Here is a 17,952-nt window from a genome sequence, read left to right as displayed (position 1 = left end):
CGGCATAGTCGCGGGTGAGCGAGAACTCCGGCGAATATTATCATACGGGGGCTATGCCAATTCGCACACCTGCGCGAAAATGTTTTCTATTCAAAGGGGCCGAACACTTGAAAGGCTCCTCGGGGCAAACCCGATTTGTGATCCACGGAACATAGGTTAGTACATAGAGGCGAACCCCGCCAAGCGAAATTCGATCTTCGCAACTATGAGGGAACGCTGAGACGATCCAATCTTGGGAGAAGAGGAGAAACAAATGAAGATTGTCGACGTTTTGATACGATCGTTTTTATTCATCTCAAGCTCGCATCTGCGGTTTTCGGACGTAGGTCTGAGCGAGTTTTGAGGCGAGCTCTCCTGCGAACTTCCTTAAAGTAGCACTGTCGTCGCCCGTCGTTGAGCTCAATGCATCAAATACTCTCGGATCTTGAACAGAATGACCCCCGGGTCCAGGATCGAGCCAGGCTCCGCGGATCGTCCAGCAGATCAAGCTGGGGGATTCCACCGATAATTTATTTCTAGGTTCTATGTTTATCTTATTTTGGGGAAGAAAATATACTATTCAGAACGTATCTAAAATTGAGCCTTTTTTCAATGCGTCTGGTTTTCTTCTGTTCTCTCTTCGCTAGATCACATATATCCCTCGGACCATACTGATATTTTCAGTATGAATTCCGTACCGTACACTTTAAACACTACGGAAGTACATTTCCGAGGATTTGAGGATTCTCGACCTGTTGGAGAACGATGGACTCTTCTCCGAGAGCCGTGCAGAGCTCCTTGAGTCGCTTTTCCATCTGGGGTACTCCTTGCAGTTGCCCTTCGATCTGCTGTTTCTCTTCATGCAGCGTCAGTCGCTTCGTCGTGTCAAGCGGTTCCAAGCGCCAACCTCCTTCCCCATCGAATTGCAGCAGATGAGTGTGGAATTTCCACAACGACGGCCGGTGCGTTATCGTGAGCAGGGCGATGCCGTGATCCTTGGCTGCCTGGTACATCTGTCCCTCCACGTCGATCGAAACAGCCGAGGTGCACTCATCCAGCAGAGCGAACGAGGGTTTGTGGTAGAAGAGGCGAGCCATGGCCATCCTCTGCTTCTCTCCTCCGGAGAGGATGTCCTTCGAAGGGAAACAAATGTCAGTGTCGGCTCTGTGTACGACGCGGACAATGTGAAAAAGCTGTCGACACCTACCTTCCAATCCCCGACAGCATCCCAGCTTCCTTCCCTGGTGACGATATGACCGAGGTTCACGATATCCAGGAGTTTTTCAAGATCGGAATCTTTGATGCCTTTTGCTCTCATGTCTCCGATGCGATCCGGATAAGTAACCTGATCTCGGAGGGTTCCGAGAGGCATGTAGGGCCTCTGCGGAATGTAGAACATGTCTTTGACTGGGGGTCTCTGCAGACTCCCGCCGTACAGCGGCCAGAGGCCACTGAGAATTCGGAAGAGTGAGCTCTTTCCGCATCCATTGGGCCCGGTGATGAGCAGGTGCATATTACGCGTCATCTGTGAGATGAAAATATCATTTATCGAGAGTCCTAGAGGCGCTAAATGATGATTAGTAATTCAATCGTAGAGAATTGTTTCACGAAACGTAGAGCTCTGTCTTTGGGACCGATGGCTTACATTGAAACTCAGCGAGGGGACGACGACGTCTCCGTTCGGGGTAACAACAGGAACATTCTCTAAACAGACTCCGTCGTGGATCTCTTTGACTGTCCCTCGGATTATGGGAACACCTTCCTCGCCTACCGTTATGCCGGCTCTTTCCTTGCGACAATCTGAAATTTCAACAAGTGAATACAAGCAGAAGGAACATTGTCAGAAAACCAATTCATCGGGCTCGGTTTTCCGGGAGCCAGCCGAGCCGAGATGACGCATTTCCTCGAAAACTCAACACCCACCGTCGCTCTTCATGCTGTTCTGTACGGCAGGTCGCTTGTATTTGTTCTCAGAGACTTCCTCGAAGACTTCAAACATCTTCGCAACTCGCGCGGTATATCCCGCGAGTTCAGTGATCTGCAATGAAGTCCTAGTTAACGAGCGGTCCCGTGGGCAATTCGCTAGGGAAAAAGTGTGCCGAAATTACTTGTCGCTGACTTCATGCAGCCTCGTCCGCATCATGCATGCGCACGATTAGGGAAATCGCGGCATCTCGTCGATTAGAATGGACACCGATTAGCACGGAAACGATTCGCAATCGATACTCAATCGTACGAAACACTGACTAAACGCGCTTGTGCGTCAGCGGAAGCGAGATATTCGATTCTTTCTGGCGGGGGAAGGAAAACAGGGAGGAAAACACGCTTTCGCCTCTACATTAATCATCCACGAGAGCTGTGTGGCGGACTTTCGCCTGAAGTATCGCGATCTACAGGAGCCTGAACGAATGGTTTTCTACATATGATGCATTTGAGACGTTCTAAAATCATGCTGATCTGGTTGTGAACCGTAACGGATTCCTAACGGATTGTGACAGACTCCTAACGGACTCTGACAGATTTCTAGCGGAAGGGTGCGCCTTACGATCGCGAAGTGAGCGAAATACCTCTTTATAAGATGACATCAGCCGCTCTGTCGCATCCCCGCCGGCGATTAACATATTCTTCGTGGTGGTTATGAATTGTGTCCTGGTTGAAATTCCGTCGGCATCGCTTACATTGCTCGAGCCCTAGAGGAAGAGGAAATATCCGTGAGCTCCTTCCCGCAATTCAGGAAGCGTAGGAGACTATCATCAATAGTTGATTTTGCACCATCGTGCCGTCAATTATCTCTCTGGCAGATCGGTGAGAGAGTCGGATTCGGACTTCTTCGTGGGATAGGGACTTTTACCTTTTCGATAGGCGTGATTCCAGTCATGATTGGCAAGGCCACCATTACCATGCCGGTGGCCGACCACAAATATTTCATGAGGAATTGTTCCAGCATGATGTACCACAGGCGTTGGTTCATGATGTATGACATTTGCTTCGCCAATTGCTCGTAGCTATGTTGTAGCAGCGACAACTCCACCTGGAAGCGAAATTCTCCAGTCAGTTAGTGTTCCATTCCGATAAGGCCCGAATTATTCATTGCATGCGTATAGCAAGCTCTGGATTCAGGATTCCGTTTCCACGCATTGCGGGTTATCACAGACATGTGAAGTCTTGTCACCCTCTTAAGATCAGGAAGGGTGTCGTTTTAATTGTTTGTCCGCTTCCTCGAGCCAGCGTCATTGTCGAAATCAACGTTCTGTGAGGACCTTGAGACGGTCTTCTGGTCTTGAGGACACCTCGGAACAGCATCAGGAAATCCGGTTCGGGTTCGTAGCCACCGGATTCTCAAGAGTTGTCCGTCATTCGAGCTGGCACGCCGTCCCCGGGCAAATCCGTCAGCGTTGAATAAAAAATTTGAGGACCGCCGACGAAAATCATGGCTGACAAGCCGTGCTCGAAAGAAATGAAGACGGATCTCTTCGGTCTTCCCCGCAGATCTGAAGATGCTCACTGCTCAATTTTCCGAGACATTCCACTCCCGATGGAATGGCCAGTTGATGCCGAAATCGGTACATGATTCTGTTTACGCTTAGCTAGTTCTGCTTGACGATCTAGGAGACTGCGTGGACTTTGCTATTGCAAAAACGATTAGACTGACGTGTCGATGTTCTAGGGTTCCTCGTTCTGGAAAGACTCCCTTCCGTGGCCGGCTGCACCTCAACGAATATTTCTTCGGTATCCTTCCTCTAGGAACAACTAACAGATCACAATAGTTTGTGCCGATCTCGCGTGATGCAAAAACGTCTGAGTGAGACAAGACCAAGTCAACGACCGAAAATTGTTGGTGGCGAGTTTCCTCTTCGACAAACGAAAGAATAAACGGGAGACCGACCGACCGACGCCGACTGACAGACAGATAGATGGACTTAAAGGGTTGGCTGAAGCCACCGAGAGGGAACAATCTCTTATTTACGTCGATCCCAGTGAAGGATGCCGCCGTCTTGCTCGAGGTGAAGGTTATCGCGTTCGTGCGGAGCCATTCGCTCAGTAAACAGCCGTGGCCAAGACCCGGTCACGGCCGCGTGAGACTTCGACAGAAATCGAAGTCAATCATCGCGTGGCGCGGCGGAATGCGAGAATGGGAAATCCAGCAACTTTCAGATTCGAAGTCGTAATTAGTCTCCGATATGATCTCCCCTTCTACGTCTACGCAAGGAGAGGTTTTGCGAGGCCGCTTTCACAGTGAGCAAAAAAAATTCGATGAAAGACCTTGTGCCTTTCCTTTGTCGTACAATAAGATCGTCGGGGAGCAGTTGGAGAATAATCAAATAGATAACAACTAGCGGCCATCCGGAGAGCGGAGGCAGCGCTCCGAATGCAGCTCGCGCGCTCCTTCCGAATCGAAGTGGAGAGACGGGATACAGAGGTGTGGAACTCACCGCTAACAAAACCCAATCGGATTCGCTCGGATACGCTCATGCGCTGATTGCCGCAGCGAGAAAGAAATTTCGTAATTTGCACCACTGCGCTCTCGATGCAGCCGCCTCATCTTGGACTCGAACGCTTGTGTGAAATTCACAAACCCAAGTCATCGCGTGCGGCTCTCGTACTGATATGTAGTACACTACGTTGTCATTCGCAACGGCTATTTCTTTGTTAGACAAGGCGTCAAATGGCCGACAGATAGGAACCGACCGACACGCTCCCGGCCAAGTGGTCCGAGTCCCGGAAATCGTTGAGATATGTTTCTAAGGAACGATCTCAGAGAAAATTCACTGTCAAGTTCACCGACAGTGGCGAGTATCTCGTGGTCATGCTCCGGATGATTCCCAATGGGAAGGTTTCGGTGGTGAACCTAAGAGCCGAGGACGAAGCGTCCGGCCGCGACCTGTCGAATTTACAGCCGAAGGAAATCTTTCCCTGGCTTCCGAAATTGATGAAGAGCACCGAGAACCTGATGCTCAAGCCGTGCGGGCTTACGAGAGCTCTAAAGACGCCCAACTCCACGTTCACGGGAAATCCCAAGCCGGGCGCGGGAACAGAAGCTCGGTCGCGAGTGATAGCGATTGAATCTAAAAATTCGATTTGATCTTCCTCCATCAAGTCGTACTTCGAGCCGACGGTAATGGCGATTTAAATTTTGTGTTAATCGACTGACTTTGCCGAGCAGCTTACAGAGCACTAATTCTTTCACTGAATTTCGTTATGTGGGATTCCCATAGTATCTTAGGCTGTGAAAGCTGATCGAATGCGGAATGGGAGATGGTCTGATTAGCTACAGGGAACGGGTTTTCGAGTATATGGATTTTGGAATTTCTCACCTCGTGTCCTCCGTAGAAAGCGATTTCCTCGGCGTTCGCGATCACCCTCGAGTGCACAAAACGGAGATAGCCCTTACGGCGAGCTTCTTCGGCAACCATCTTTCCGAATTTAGGAGTTACTTGACGAAGAATGGCTGCAGTTAGAATTACCGAAGCTGTTGCCACGGCCGGACCAGGCAGTCCGTATGCTCCCATCTCGTTAGCCATTTTGAACAGCGTGAGCGAAATGAGGGAAATATCCAACAGAGGCTTCGTGATCGATGAGTACAAATGAGCTACCGAAGTAGCGAATGTCGTAATGTCTTCAGTTAGACAATGATCCGCGTTCTCCAAGCGCGAGTCAAGATTCGAAACCCTATAGTACGTCTGATTTTTGAAGTACAGAGAGTGTGCATGATCGACCAGTCGAGTCCGGAACGCCAGGGCCAGGCGTCCCTCCAGGAACCTTATCAGGGAGTTGATGAAAGTTGCCGGTATAGCGACCAGCAGCCATTTCGATAGCTGTACTCCGAATTGCGCCACATCTCGACGAACGATGAATTTCACCACCTGACCCTCGAGACGCGCCACGTAAATCGAGAGGAAAGTCCGAGAAACTAAAGACATTGTGTGAAGGAAGAGGAGACCGGCCTCCTTGCTCTGAACGGACGGTATCATTATCTTGAGCAGAGACAGGAGCCGGGTGAAGAATTTCTTGTCCAGTCGTAGGAGCAGGCTCTGAAGGGCCTGTGATAGCCAGTCTTGCGGAGCGGTTTTCGAGCTGTCATGGTGATCATCTGTGCGTTTCTTGGCCACCACTCGCGAATCGGATCTCGGTTCGGCGTTGCGAGGCTTCTGTGTCGAGGCTGACTTAGCTAGCTTCACTGTCAGCGGGTACACGACTCGAGCTCCGTAGAGAGCCACCAAAGCAACACACACGCCTCTGGATAGGGTCTCAGATCGGATACCGGTCTTCGCCGAGGTAGCGGCGAGCAGTTTGCTGAGGCTGGCCATCGGGAGACGGGGGCTTGAAGAGATAACGATGACACAAGACACTTGAGGATCGAGGTCACTTGCCGCTCGATGCTTGTTGCTGAGCGAACCGTATCATTGAGACATTCGAACCACTACTTCGCCGAAGGCTCCTTCTCGAACACCACGTCAACAGTCGAACGATGCAACACCGCCCGCTCGCCAGAAGACATCGACCAGCGTGACCCTTCGCAGACGCAGTGGAAAGAGCGCACTGCCACCGTGGAAAGGTAACAGCTAGTATCACCAGAAATTCCCGCTGCCGCGGCTCCGGCCGCCAGTACTCCTTGAACGCCGTAATCTGGATGCTCCACTCGCTAAACGATCGGGCTCATCCGACCTGGCAGGTGCGATGTCGTTTTTTTTCCCCACTTGCGGCTTAGGCTACGAGCGCGTTGCGGAAGTCTGGACAGAAAGAAAATCGACGCGGACGATGTCTTCCGACGGCTTCGGAAGGAGATACTCCTCTCCCGGCCTCACTCTCAGCCAGCGCCAACCATATTCTCTGGGGTGCCATCCGGGCAGCCGGTAGCCGGATCTGAACCCGCGCACCTCCTGATTATGATTGTCTTCAGTCTGTTGAGCATTATCGAAGCGGTCCCGCTTCTGACACGCTCGAGAGAATAGGTTTTCTTGTGGGGTTGTGGAACCCACTCTTGAATGGAAACTCGACCGTACAGGTCAATCCGACTGATGCGATCGTTCCGACAACTCTATTTGGAGATGCCTCCACTCTCTCGAGAATTTCATCAGCGGCTCACAGGAGTGGGGTGATGCTATACGAGAGAGGGTCTTGGTCGCAATCGATGCGAGGGTGCTCTCGGATCGAAAGCTCATCGGGAGGCATCCGTGAGCAGCAGGTAGGGTCGCGAAGACCGAGAGACCCCAGACCGAGGGATTGCCCGCTCCATGTTATTCACGCAATGCGAGGCTAGCGTCACTCGCTTATTGTCCGACACAGAACCGGAGCGCGATAAGTTACTTTTGGTTGGATTATTATCGAAAGTTTCTTATGAAGCCCGATCTATAATGATTGTCCATTCGATCCATGGTCGTGCGGTCGGGGCTCTACACTGGGAGCGATGCGAGTTCAAGATTTCTGCACTAGACTTGCAATTCCTCAGGTGTACAGGGGGAACGGCACTCCGGAAAAAATATCCGGAGTGTATATGCGACGGCACGCAACCTTATGGAAAATCCCTTCGTGTGAAGTACTCTCTTTTCTCTCCCGAAAGCAGTTGCAGACGGGTGTTTATCAGACGACGAGAGTTGATGATCTCTGCTTGAGAGTGCCGCTGAAGAAGAGCCTGGGTACAGTCCGCTCAAGTCCAATCAGTCCGTGTGTCGAAGGAGATGATTCCAGCTCCTCCTGGGCGCTCCGTAATCCACGATACCGGAGTGAGATACACTGAACGAAGATGATCGAATGCTATTATTCGTCGCTCGCTCGGTTCCCAACGACCCGGTATCGGAGTCTTCATATGATTCGCCGGGCACTGAATCACCGGAATTCGGAAGATTCGAGAGGGAATCACTTTGCGGAATCGATGACGTCAGGAGGCACTTTCTAATGATCGCACTCAGAAAGGAAGAAACTTTCCGTGGAGGGGCTGAGGTATAACGTGCCGGAAGCACGCATTATCTCGGAGAGCGACCTTCCCCACCCCGGCATACAGTGCCTTCTAGCGCTTGGGGTTCTCGGAATCCTGCACCTCCTCCTCGAATCCCGAGGGAAACGGAATATTCTGACCATTTATTCCATGACCGAGATGAACCGAGTGATATCTCCGCGGACCATCGTATTTCGGAGATGTACGATGAACCTGCGACGGACGCTTAGGTTCCGGACAAGGACATCAGCGACACTTCTCACGGAAGAGTTCCATCACTTCCTCCTCTGGCTGTCGTTCCGGAATCCGGCTCCAGGGAACCCACCAAACCACGAATTAACTCCGGAATTCGTCAACATCACACTGAAACTCTGATCGGGAGAATGAGAAGGACCCGCGCACCCGACGGACTCGTAGGCGATTGAATGTGGGGACGCGAGCGAGCCCGTCCGGAGAACGGATATTCGGGGACCGTCCGCGCAGCTCTGACGGAGGTAAAGCAGACCATGATCGCGGCTGATGGAGCTGACGCTGAGAACTATGAGCTGCGTATGGCCACATGAGACCCCCCGAGAGAATGTCGTGGATGTACTGTCTCTGTTAGAGCAAATCCGAGTGTCGCGTCACCCGACGCGGATTTCCATAGGGTTTCTCATTGGCCATGCTATCGCCTCTAATTCGAATTACTATCAGGAAGGCCATCCTATAGCTAGAGCTCCAGCTCGATCAACAAAGATCGGGTTCTGCAACCGTCTGCAGGCCCGGGGCTGCGCGGGAATCCGACTGGAGCTCAATCAATGATCGCGTGCTCAGCGGACGCGGCGCAAGCCTTGCCATGTTGACCGCAGAAAAAGTAAGGGCAAGATGCCGATCTTTTTTTCGTCGATGGTAGGTGAGAAGGAAATGATACGCAAGGGCGGGTGAACAGAGGAGCGGAATTCATCATGAGAAAACTAGGAATATTCGGGGAGCCTAAGGGCAGACGAGCTCGGCCATCCAGCCGACAATGCATCGTATTTGTATTCGAGGGAAGGTCGATCATCGATAGTTCAGTCGGGCAAGTGTTTCCAGCTTGAAGTTTCGCTATAATCAGAAAGTTCTTGCTCCAGAATTCATGCTGCTACGGAGGGGGTTTCCTTTGCGGTGCTATCCGGAACTCGCCGATCTCCCATCGCTTCCTTCTGAGTTCTGAGATTGCGAAGTCCCGTGGCTAACGCCTCGAGCCGTTCGACTCCCCCTTGGACTCCTCGTGCATAATTTGTCGCGACTGCAGTCCCCGTCGACAATCAAACATTTGTCACTGTCAGTCGACGGGCAGCGCCCTATTCGAGAGAAGATTCCGAGGAGCGAGAATGGCTGATGCGCCCACTTACCGCCACCCTCGGTCCCAGATTGCTCATATCTCATATCTGCCTACCATTCCTCATCGGAAAAGACTCGAGCTGGTCAGAATCCCGAGGGGTTTGTCTTTCCCAGGAAGACGGCGCGGGGCGCGAGCCTTCGGGGGAAAAGAGAGCTGGACCAGAATTAGCGCCCATCGGAATGAGAGAACAGCTGATGTAAACAAATATGGCGGCCTTATGCTCTGTGATTCATAACAGAGACCCGTGTGTGGTGAATGTAGATGCGGTCAAAAACTTTCGGAAGAATGTCGAGATACGGCAGATTCGTACAGCTTGAGCGTTCATTGGTCCGAATCGTACCAACGTGCTGCTGATTACATCGCTCGGGGTCACACAAAAAGGGCTATCGAGGAAACCGTCTGCTCCGACTGTCGATAAGTTTCTTCGGTTGTTCTCGTCTACATTTCGACCACAGGAAGTAAGCAAGCTCTCGCGGGAAGACGCTCCGCAGCAATTATGTCTGAAACCCAGAGACCGCTCCGACAGCCCTGACACTGGTTCCCCCCCAGGTGCTTGAATAAATCCGAACAAGACCCAGAGCTGTGGGCGAAATGTGGGCGCCGAGCTCGGAGCCCGTGATTGAGGGTTTCGGGGATGAAGTCGTGCTCGTCCTAGGCGCCACCTTCGGATACGTCATATTCACATGTTATCAGGTGAGGGATTCGGGGATCTAGAAATATTCGGAGGGTAGCCGCGTGAATTTCTCGGACTCTTTCCGGGACCGGATATTTGCTCGCATCGTATCCCTCGTTGACCTCTCTGGACCGAATGGGCTCATTCGAGAGCTTCCTAGGGTGGGGTTTGGTTTCCCCCAGTCTTTGCGTCGGTTCCATAGTTATCAGCTATCAAATGTCCGGAAAAAGACGGTCGGTCCAGACAGAAGGTCCTGCGAAAATGGAGCCGTTTCGAAAGCCAATAGAGGTCTTGACTCGCACCGATAGCGTTCAAGGATTTCCCTCCGGGGTCTTCCGGTGGTGGAAGTTTGCTTCATCATACCAATCGAGGCAGATAGTTTTTATCGGTTCCTAGACTCATCCTCGTGTGTCTTCTCAACATACTGTTCTCTAACTCATCACGTCAGCAAACCAGATGAAACATGAGACACCGACTGATTCCCTAGTAAATACGTTCCCAGGTCCTCCTAGGGGAAGAATTCCCGTGATTTGGGAATCCACAAGCAAGGCTGGAAGAAAACCCTGACTCTGTATATCGGGTTGAAATATGACAGGATATCCGCGATCGATCTTTCATGCCCGTCCGGCGAGCCCTCCAAGAGAGCTCGCCGAGAGAACTCCCTCGGAGTCGCGGAAAGTCTCGATAGGTTCTCTTCATCGGACGATTCTCGCAGCGTTCGAGAAGAAAACTTTCGATGACTCTCTGAGGTTCCGGAGGTGGTAAATCCAATGCGACTTGGGTGAGTTCGTGGAGCGGTGGTAGAGCTCTGGTGACTCTGTTCCGTGGTTTACGGCCTGGAATTTCCGGAAATGAGCTCGGCACCTCAGAAGACGCTCTCTCAGCTGGAGCCTCACCTCCTGCTCTCGATGAAAACCTCTTTTTCCTAGGACACTCTTCGAGATCGGGGCTCAGAATCCCCAGATTCTCGCGGGCTCAACCTTCGTGAGTCGTGAGGGCTACCACTCTGAGCGGTCATCCGACGAGCCATCGTGGGATGGAGGAGGATGTTTACCAATACACTGTTGACGGAGCAGACGAAACCTTCTCGCGAGAGCTGATGATAACCATACATGAATTAGCACAATTCCGCATTCTCCGACTGTGAGAGCACGACGACGAGAGTTCAGTGATCGAATTCGTGATCCAGAGTTCGCCTATTCGGGCGCCCGTTCCTAGTGCAAGATGACACCGGCGGATTTCGGGTTGGAGTCGCTCTACAGACTGCAGCCAATCACGACGAAAGAAGATGCTCTGATTATTCTGGTGCATTTCGTTCTGTCAAAAAACGGATGGCAATACGTCGGCCGTGGGAACAACTGGTCGACTGATGAAACGCCATCTGAAAGTCTTCCACAAGGCTGGAACAGTACGGGAGATCCATTCAGATATGTGTCGCGATCGGATCCGCCGAAGAAGTTCACGATAAAATTCGTCGTTCACGACAAATTCTTGCTTGTCAACATGGTGTCGTTGAATGAGGAAACTACGGTCTCTATGAACATCAACATGAGCTCCGAGGTTGAAGGCAATGAACTTGCGTCGAATGTTCCGAAGAAAGTCTACCCCAACCTTCTGACATTGATCAACAACATCTACGATCAACTCATCCGTCCTTGTGAAGTCTCGTCTCGTTCGGTCGGCACTTCTACTAAAGAAAGCGGAGGAGAAGATCCGGCGCGTAGAGAACCTCGAGAGCCTGGATATTATGTGCCGGAACCGAGATACGGTCTCCCGGGAGGTATTCCACATGCACCGGAGCCGGGAATCCATCCTCTTGGCCGAAGGGATCTCGACCCATTCGCAGGCCATGGACAAGGCGGTGGGATGATCGTTGATCCTTTGAGAATTGATCGTTCACGGCAACCTTTGGGTCCTCTCGGTCCCGATGGAGTACCGCTTCCCCGGGGTGCGGTCCCTCCTGGTGCTCGGTTCGATCCTTTCGGACCCGGAGGCGCGGGTCCTGATCCTGACCACTTACCACGAGCCTTCGATAGAGGGGGTCGAGGAGGAGGGAACTTCGGCGGCTTCGGAGGCGGAGCTTTCGGTCCTTTTTTGTAGATGATACACTGTGTATTTATCGTTGGATAGCTGTATATCTTCTGAAGCGAGCTATAATAATAAACCCCGTGTCATTTCAAACGGAATTGCTTTTCCCTGTCGAGACTGAATCGAGTTCCATGAGACTGAGGGGAGGAGTTATTGACTCCCGGATCTGATCCGCGCTACATAGTATTGCCAAAGTATGAGGTATGAGGAGTTTGATGATAGTGAGAAATTCGAATGAGGAACGTGGGTCCTTACAGCTATACCGATCCATGTCCCCCGAAATCGTCGAGGACGCGAGCCAATCACAATCGACTGCGACGGACTCGAGCACAACTACAACCGTTCCATCTCCTCCCACCATCCATGATCAAGCACAGCCTGAGGCTGATAAACGGGAGGCAGAGCCAGCTCCAGAGCCTGAAGAAAGTCCAGAAGACACTTGCGAGGTAAACAATCCGGAAGAGGTCAATTACCGGGGGTTTGCCCAGTAGACATGTCTTGTGTGACCTGTTCCGAGGTGTCGGAGCTTCTCGGGACGATTTGAATTCTACGAGCTCGGCTCATGAGGCAGAGGAAGACCTTCCGAGTGTGAAATACTGTCCAGAGTGTTTGAATATCATCCACGTCCCGAATGAGATTTGCTATTCCTTCTCAGGTGCCGATACGACTCAAATATCTTGACGATGTGACCACCACCGTGAACTGCACGCTAAGCACGAAGATAGGCATCTTCAAGAATCGTTTCTTCTCGCAAGCCTTTCAACAAGGGAAGGTAAGGAGCGGCGAAACCTACGGAGATTCCATCCGTCAGACAGCTTACCATTCTTTCCGTGCTGGATTTCAATATCTTGCGTGTGAGGCTCAACGAAATAGTTAGAACAATTTCCTCCTCGACGATAGATGGTTCGACTGATTTGCTACGGGAAGCTCCTGAGCAATGACCAACAGAGCTTGAGACAGTCTGGGATCAGTGCGGAGAACAACATAATTCATGTCCAAGTGTCAACGCCACCGGCCGCATCACCCGATCCAACTACTCGGGTGAGATTCCGAGTTCCTCTCGCGAGGACGACATTCCAGAAAAATCGATCCCAACCGATCGGGAACTGACATCTGACCAAAACTCAATCTTTTGCAGGAAACCACGCCAGCCCCTGTCTCAAGATTCGAAGCCAATGTTGCTTCATTAGCTTACCTGATTCTAGGAGGGATGCTAGCTCTCTTCTGGTGAGTGAGAAGGGTCTTTCTACCGTTGAATTATGCGGTGGTAGCTTCAGCGGAAGGCAGGCCCTGCTCAGAAGGCTTCTAGTTTCGTCTCCGGTCTGAACCGCTTGTTCACGAGGAACACGGGAGGTTTTTCGAGAGTTGATGTGACTAAATCATCCAGTGGCTAGGAGATCAGGGCTAGGAGAGAATCAGATCCCGAGAAGTCGCGGGCATCAACCGTTAGACTCCGCTGCCGGCGGATCGTCGCGGAGTCCAAGTGAACAGAAAAGAAGAGACAATGATCCCTCTCTGCGAATTCGCGAATGAATTGCGATCGCCACACAGAGCTCGCAGCTACATGTCTGCAAGCTCCTACAACAGACACCCAAAAGGTTTTCCGGAGACAGCACCGTTCGAAATGATGGATGATGACTGACTGATGTCAACGTTCGTTCTGAATCAGGGTTCTGGAAGACCTGTACCTTCCATCAGCATAAGCTCGGGAATTCGAGAGAATGGCAGCTCGGGGCTCCTGTACCGGCTCCCCAATGGGATAGAATCGAATCAGTGTCGTTTGCTTTGAGGCTCATTTTGATTTTATTCTCTCGAGCAGGGAAAAGATGATTGAAAGTGTGATTGCTAATACTCTGGCATTATGACGTTTTGCAAGACTCCAGCTCGAGGCAAGTGATGGAGCGATTCTTTGCCCCGCTATGGAACACCATCCCCTCGTCCAGCTCGCTTGGGCTATCCGACGCTCCTTACTCAGTGTCAGACCCTCGAGTCGCTAGATGGAGCGAAGGGATTTCCAGCCAAGACATCACTGGCATGTCTCTTATTTCCACATGTCTCTAAGGAACGTTCACGGAAATACAGCTTTTCTGTTCTTTTCCAGGTATGCTCACTTCCAGTACCGGGAGCTGTTCACCACGTCCGCCACGACTGCTCTAATCGGGATTTCGGGTTTATTTTGTGTTTTTGTCTTCTCACCAGCGCCACCGGTCTACTTCATGAATTTAGCGGAGCGCGACTTCTGACGACGCTGAACGTCCTCGATCGAAGTGACGACTTTTATTTATACCTCCGCTGAGATGCACAAATCTCTGGAAAATAATAGGGAGGAATATTCCCAAGTGCTGGATCACTACCGAGAATCCGAGCATTCCCGTCATAGTATGGCACAGTCATCATAGGAGGAATCAGTCCTGACGAATCGCTTACATCGAAATCGAAAGTCAGATTTCGTTGATTTTCATCCCGATATATTGTTAGTATCCCCAATTTTTCGGCTTCAAAGGCTGTATCGGATGTGATGAAGACACATCATTGTTATGTTTGTTTCGAGTTTAGTATCCGAATGAGTTGCTTTCTCCACATGACACAATCGTCGACATGGAAGATTCTCTCTTCTCCTACATGAGAGCTAGATGATTTCCTGCCACAGGCTCGGAGCTCCTTACGGAAATGGGCTCCGAAGTCAGCGAACTCCGCCGCGTGCGGAAGCCGATATCTGTTCCGCGGGGTCGTGATTATCGAATTTTTCAAATTTATTCATCGCATGCCGACAAGAAGGATTCCACAGGACAGAATAAAGATTGAGAGCGAATGGAGAGATATTTTCCCTAGAATGAGCGCTTCTTCCCTCTCCACAGCGTCACACCTTCCCGTGTCCCCAAGCTCCTCGGGAGGTATGCTCCCGAAATCTGTTTGACGATATGCCCTCATGGGAAGTGAAAGTAGTCATCGATCTCTTGGAACAGGGGCGCATGTTCCTTCTCGAGACGAATCGATTTTGCGATATGCGTAGGCATGCACGGCCTCTGAATATGTCGGTGTTTTCCTCATAGTAACGAGCGAAATTGCTCAAACACGTCGTCGCGGCGTCGGATTCCCATGAATCGAGTGCTTCTGAGGCTCGACTCAGAGCATCAGGATGAATGAGCTCGCACTCTGCTCCTCCGATTCTTGAAAAATTGTCGAGACCGTGCGAGTTGGAAGCTCTCATGTCTAAGTCAGCCGGGGTAAGCGAGCTGTGCGGGGACCTGTACGGATAGCCTAGGCATTTCCCCTTCCAGCGTAGCTGCAAATCTAGGGTATGATGCGGAGTTCACTTCCGGCGGAAGCGAATCAATTACTTATCGGTCCTTGTCAATAATTACTTATGGCGTGAATTAGGCCTCCTATGGCCCGGAATGCTAGCTTCCAACCGGAATGAGAATTTCTCTTGGCAAATATTTGCTCCGACTGCGAAAGCTCCGGCGGATGACGTGCGCGGGCTCAAATCGCTGGATTTCTCTAAGAATATGAGTCACGGTTTCAAAATGCGCTCTGGGATTACTGGCGATGGAAGGAAATCGGACCGATTACGCTAAACTAGACGGGAGCATTAGAGCTTTGAGACTTTCTTGGCGTCGTCCACAGAGCTCAAGGTAAGCTGACGCTTCAACTCGTCGTCAAGCGTGCGTGATACTCAGAAAAGTTGACGCCTTCAATGATTCCGCTCTCTGCTGTCTCCAAGTAGCCGCCTCTGAACTATTCACGTGACGTCCGTTGCGTGTGGCAATGATCCGCGCAGCTGTCTGCATTCTCGCGCTGCTTGAGACGACTTCAGCGGATCCGAATGAGTTCTTCGACAGAGTTTTGTTGGATCTAGGTCGACAGGTAAGCTGTACTGGGACGATCAATCAGAAGGCTGATACTCATACCTTGGTAGTGAGCTCCCAGGAGCCGATTTCTTTCCTTCAAGATACGCAGGGATGGACTCGACAGTCTCGATGTTGACGGTTTCGAACTCAAAGTCGAGAAAACTGGTAATTTTCAGAGCCTATGTTCATAAAGAAATCGATGCGATTTTTGTCGATGATGTGACCTTAGGCGCTCGTCTGAATGATGTATCCTTGGAAGATGCGTCCCTCATCGAAGCCAGAGATAAATTGCAGTCGTGAGGGGAAGGACGCCAGTTCACGCGCGTTTTTCACGGCAGGTTTCTTCACTCGAGAATTCGAAGCGAGTTTCAGCAGCGGAGAGCTCATCGGGCTCTCCACCGCGGTCCGAGATGGTGATTGCGCGGACGATCTCGTAGACGCAATCGATACTTGGTTTTACACTATCAAGTGCAAAATCGTGATGCCGCACGCTCGTTTCGCGTTCGATGCCGTCGTGAAAGTGAGTGCCAGGCTACCGAGCATCGTCAAAACATCAAAAAGTCGCGGAGTTTTCATATTCATCAGTTTCTCAGAGGGGGCTAATTTCTTTCCCATTTGTGCCGTTGGACTTTGGATACTGGTCTCATCTCAGTTCCACAGGTCTTGGATGAAGCTCCGTCCTCCTTGCAGGGAGATGATATCATCGGTAGATCGCACCTCATAGCGACGACAACCCATCTTACGAACGTCAGTGCTGAAGTCATGATCGCGAGGACGGAGGACAGCTCGAAATTCAAGCGATTGACCGTGACATCGACTGGTCCTCTCGAAACCAACATAGTACAGGGCAGCGTTGACCTGAATCCTGAAAGGTGATACCTTTGAAACAGGCTTCCCCATTACGACGCGGATCGATCTGAGACTCCGTATCTGAAACTTGGCACATTTTCCAGGAAACTGTCTTTTATCTCGCAGATCAACGAGAAACTGTCCGAGAAAATAGGCCAACTATTCGACCGGGAATACGCTCAAATGCTCAGAATGGTCATTCCCCGATACGTTCTCTGAGTTCCAGCGATTCCTTGGATTTCTGGTCAATAAATGAATGAATGAAAGTGCAGGAATTCCCAAGAACTCAGGAAACACGTCTCGAGACTGAAAAACTTTTCTTGCGCTTCAGAGCGGCGCCCCTGAGATATATCTTGAATGGGTGCGCAACTTCGCGGAGCTTTCCCGTGAGAGTCGTTGAAGGTTTTTTGCGAGACTACGCCGATGAGACTCGGACAGTGGGAAGGATATCGGCCACAGATTTTAGAGCTACCCGGTATCCAGCAGATATATCTCCGAGGAGCCCATGATTTCACGTTGACCCGATTGAGCCTCGGCTCGTACGCCAAACGCCCACCCGTCGCGACGGCTCATCCGACGCGTTTGGGTCATGATCCCCATGAAGTCTCATTATTTTCCCCCTTCGAGAATGGCCTCGGACGGCGGCGCTCGATGATCTACGATCTACGCGGTCCATTCTCTTGTTTTTTTTCCGAATCCTCACGGTATCGACTTTGTCAAAACTTCCGATCCTCGGCAGCGCTTTAGATTTCTTCCTCAATGTGTCAGAGATGTGGCGGGAAAGCGAGCGTCGGAATTTTCCTTCTCGATGAGCTCCTTAATCGGCCTGCCGATCGTGTTTCGCCAATCCGCAAAGTTTTCAACATACACAAGGATTTGGATTTCGGGGTCGGTACTCTCTACCCTCAATTTGTTAATTCTGAAAGAGTCTAGGTGTAGAAGCTCGAGGATTCGGATTACGGATGGTGAAGTCGAAAAAAACACCAGGAGAATCCTCCGAGCTTGATCCTGGCGGAGCGATTCCGGGACAAGCTGCTCGAAAGGCTCTCGACCTTTTGTTCGTCGTTCGGACGGCTCTCATGCCTGATGTCCATTACACTGTCGCAGGCAGTGACTGCCGCTAATTTGGACCGGTGACCATGCACAGTAGCGCGCGCGGTCCGCTCACAAGGAGTCGCCCTTAAATGGCGGAGAGCCTAAATGTCGGAACGTT

At 51.2% G+C, this 17,952-nt stretch overlaps 4 protein-coding genes across 4 annotated transcripts; 3 read left to right on the top strand and 1 right to left on the bottom strand.

The window, feature by feature from the left end:
- Positions 1-269: 269 nt before the first annotated feature.
- On the bottom strand, positions 270-6,473 carry Abcd1 (ATP binding cassette subfamily D). The gene is made up of 7 exons (XM_018640937.1): positions 5,295-6,473; positions 2,831-3,010; positions 2,547-2,669; positions 1,903-2,017; positions 1,625-1,779; positions 1,187-1,504; positions 270-1,112 (listed from the first exon to the last, which is right to left on the bottom strand). Exons 1-7 carry the CDS (start codon positions 6,285-6,287, stop codon positions 693-695), a joined length of 2,304 nt encoding a protein of 767 aa, XP_018496453.1. The 5' UTR covers positions 6,288-6,473; the 3' UTR covers positions 270-692.
- A 3,029-nt stretch (positions 6,474-9,502) lies between these two features.
- Positions 9,503-14,845, top strand: LOC100897212 (transmembrane and ubiquitin-like domain-containing protein 1). Its single transcript, XM_003747087.2, has 7 exons — positions 9,503-9,736; positions 9,828-9,971; positions 12,297-12,485; positions 12,695-12,811; positions 12,940-13,080; positions 13,178-13,266; positions 14,141-14,845. Exons 2-7 carry the CDS (start codon positions 9,870-9,872, stop codon positions 14,280-14,282), a joined length of 780 nt encoding a protein of 259 aa, XP_003747135.1. The 5' UTR covers positions 9,503-9,736; positions 9,828-9,869; the 3' UTR covers positions 14,283-14,845.
- On the top strand, positions 11,034-12,115 carry PI31 (Proteasome inhibitor 31 kDa). The gene has a single exon (XM_003747088.2). The coding sequence runs from the start codon at positions 11,176-11,178 to the stop codon at positions 12,049-12,051; it is 876 nt and encodes a 291-aa protein (XP_003747136.1). The 5' UTR covers positions 11,034-11,175; the 3' UTR covers positions 12,052-12,115.
- A 931-nt stretch (positions 14,846-15,776) lies between the features above and the next one.
- Positions 15,777-17,005, top strand: LOC100909319 (uncharacterized). The gene is made up of 5 exons (XM_003747086.2): positions 15,777-15,906; positions 15,992-16,055; positions 16,229-16,410; positions 16,581-16,762; positions 16,844-17,005. The coding sequence occupies exons 1-5, from the start codon at positions 15,808-15,810 to the stop codon at positions 16,956-16,958; spliced, it is 642 nt and encodes a 213-aa protein (XP_003747134.1). The 5' UTR covers positions 15,777-15,807; the 3' UTR covers positions 16,959-17,005.
- Positions 17,006-17,952: the final 947 nt, after the last annotated feature.

This window comes from Galendromus occidentalis, unplaced genomic scaffold (genome assembly GCF_000255335.2).
Source record: "Galendromus occidentalis unplaced genomic scaffold, Mocc_1.1 scf7180000077512, whole genome shotgun sequence".
Lineage (NCBI taxonomy): Eukaryota > Metazoa > Arthropoda > Arachnida > Mesostigmata > Phytoseiidae > Galendromus > Galendromus occidentalis.
Note: the sequence above shows the minus strand (reverse complement) of the source record. Positions and strands in the feature narration are given on the sequence as shown.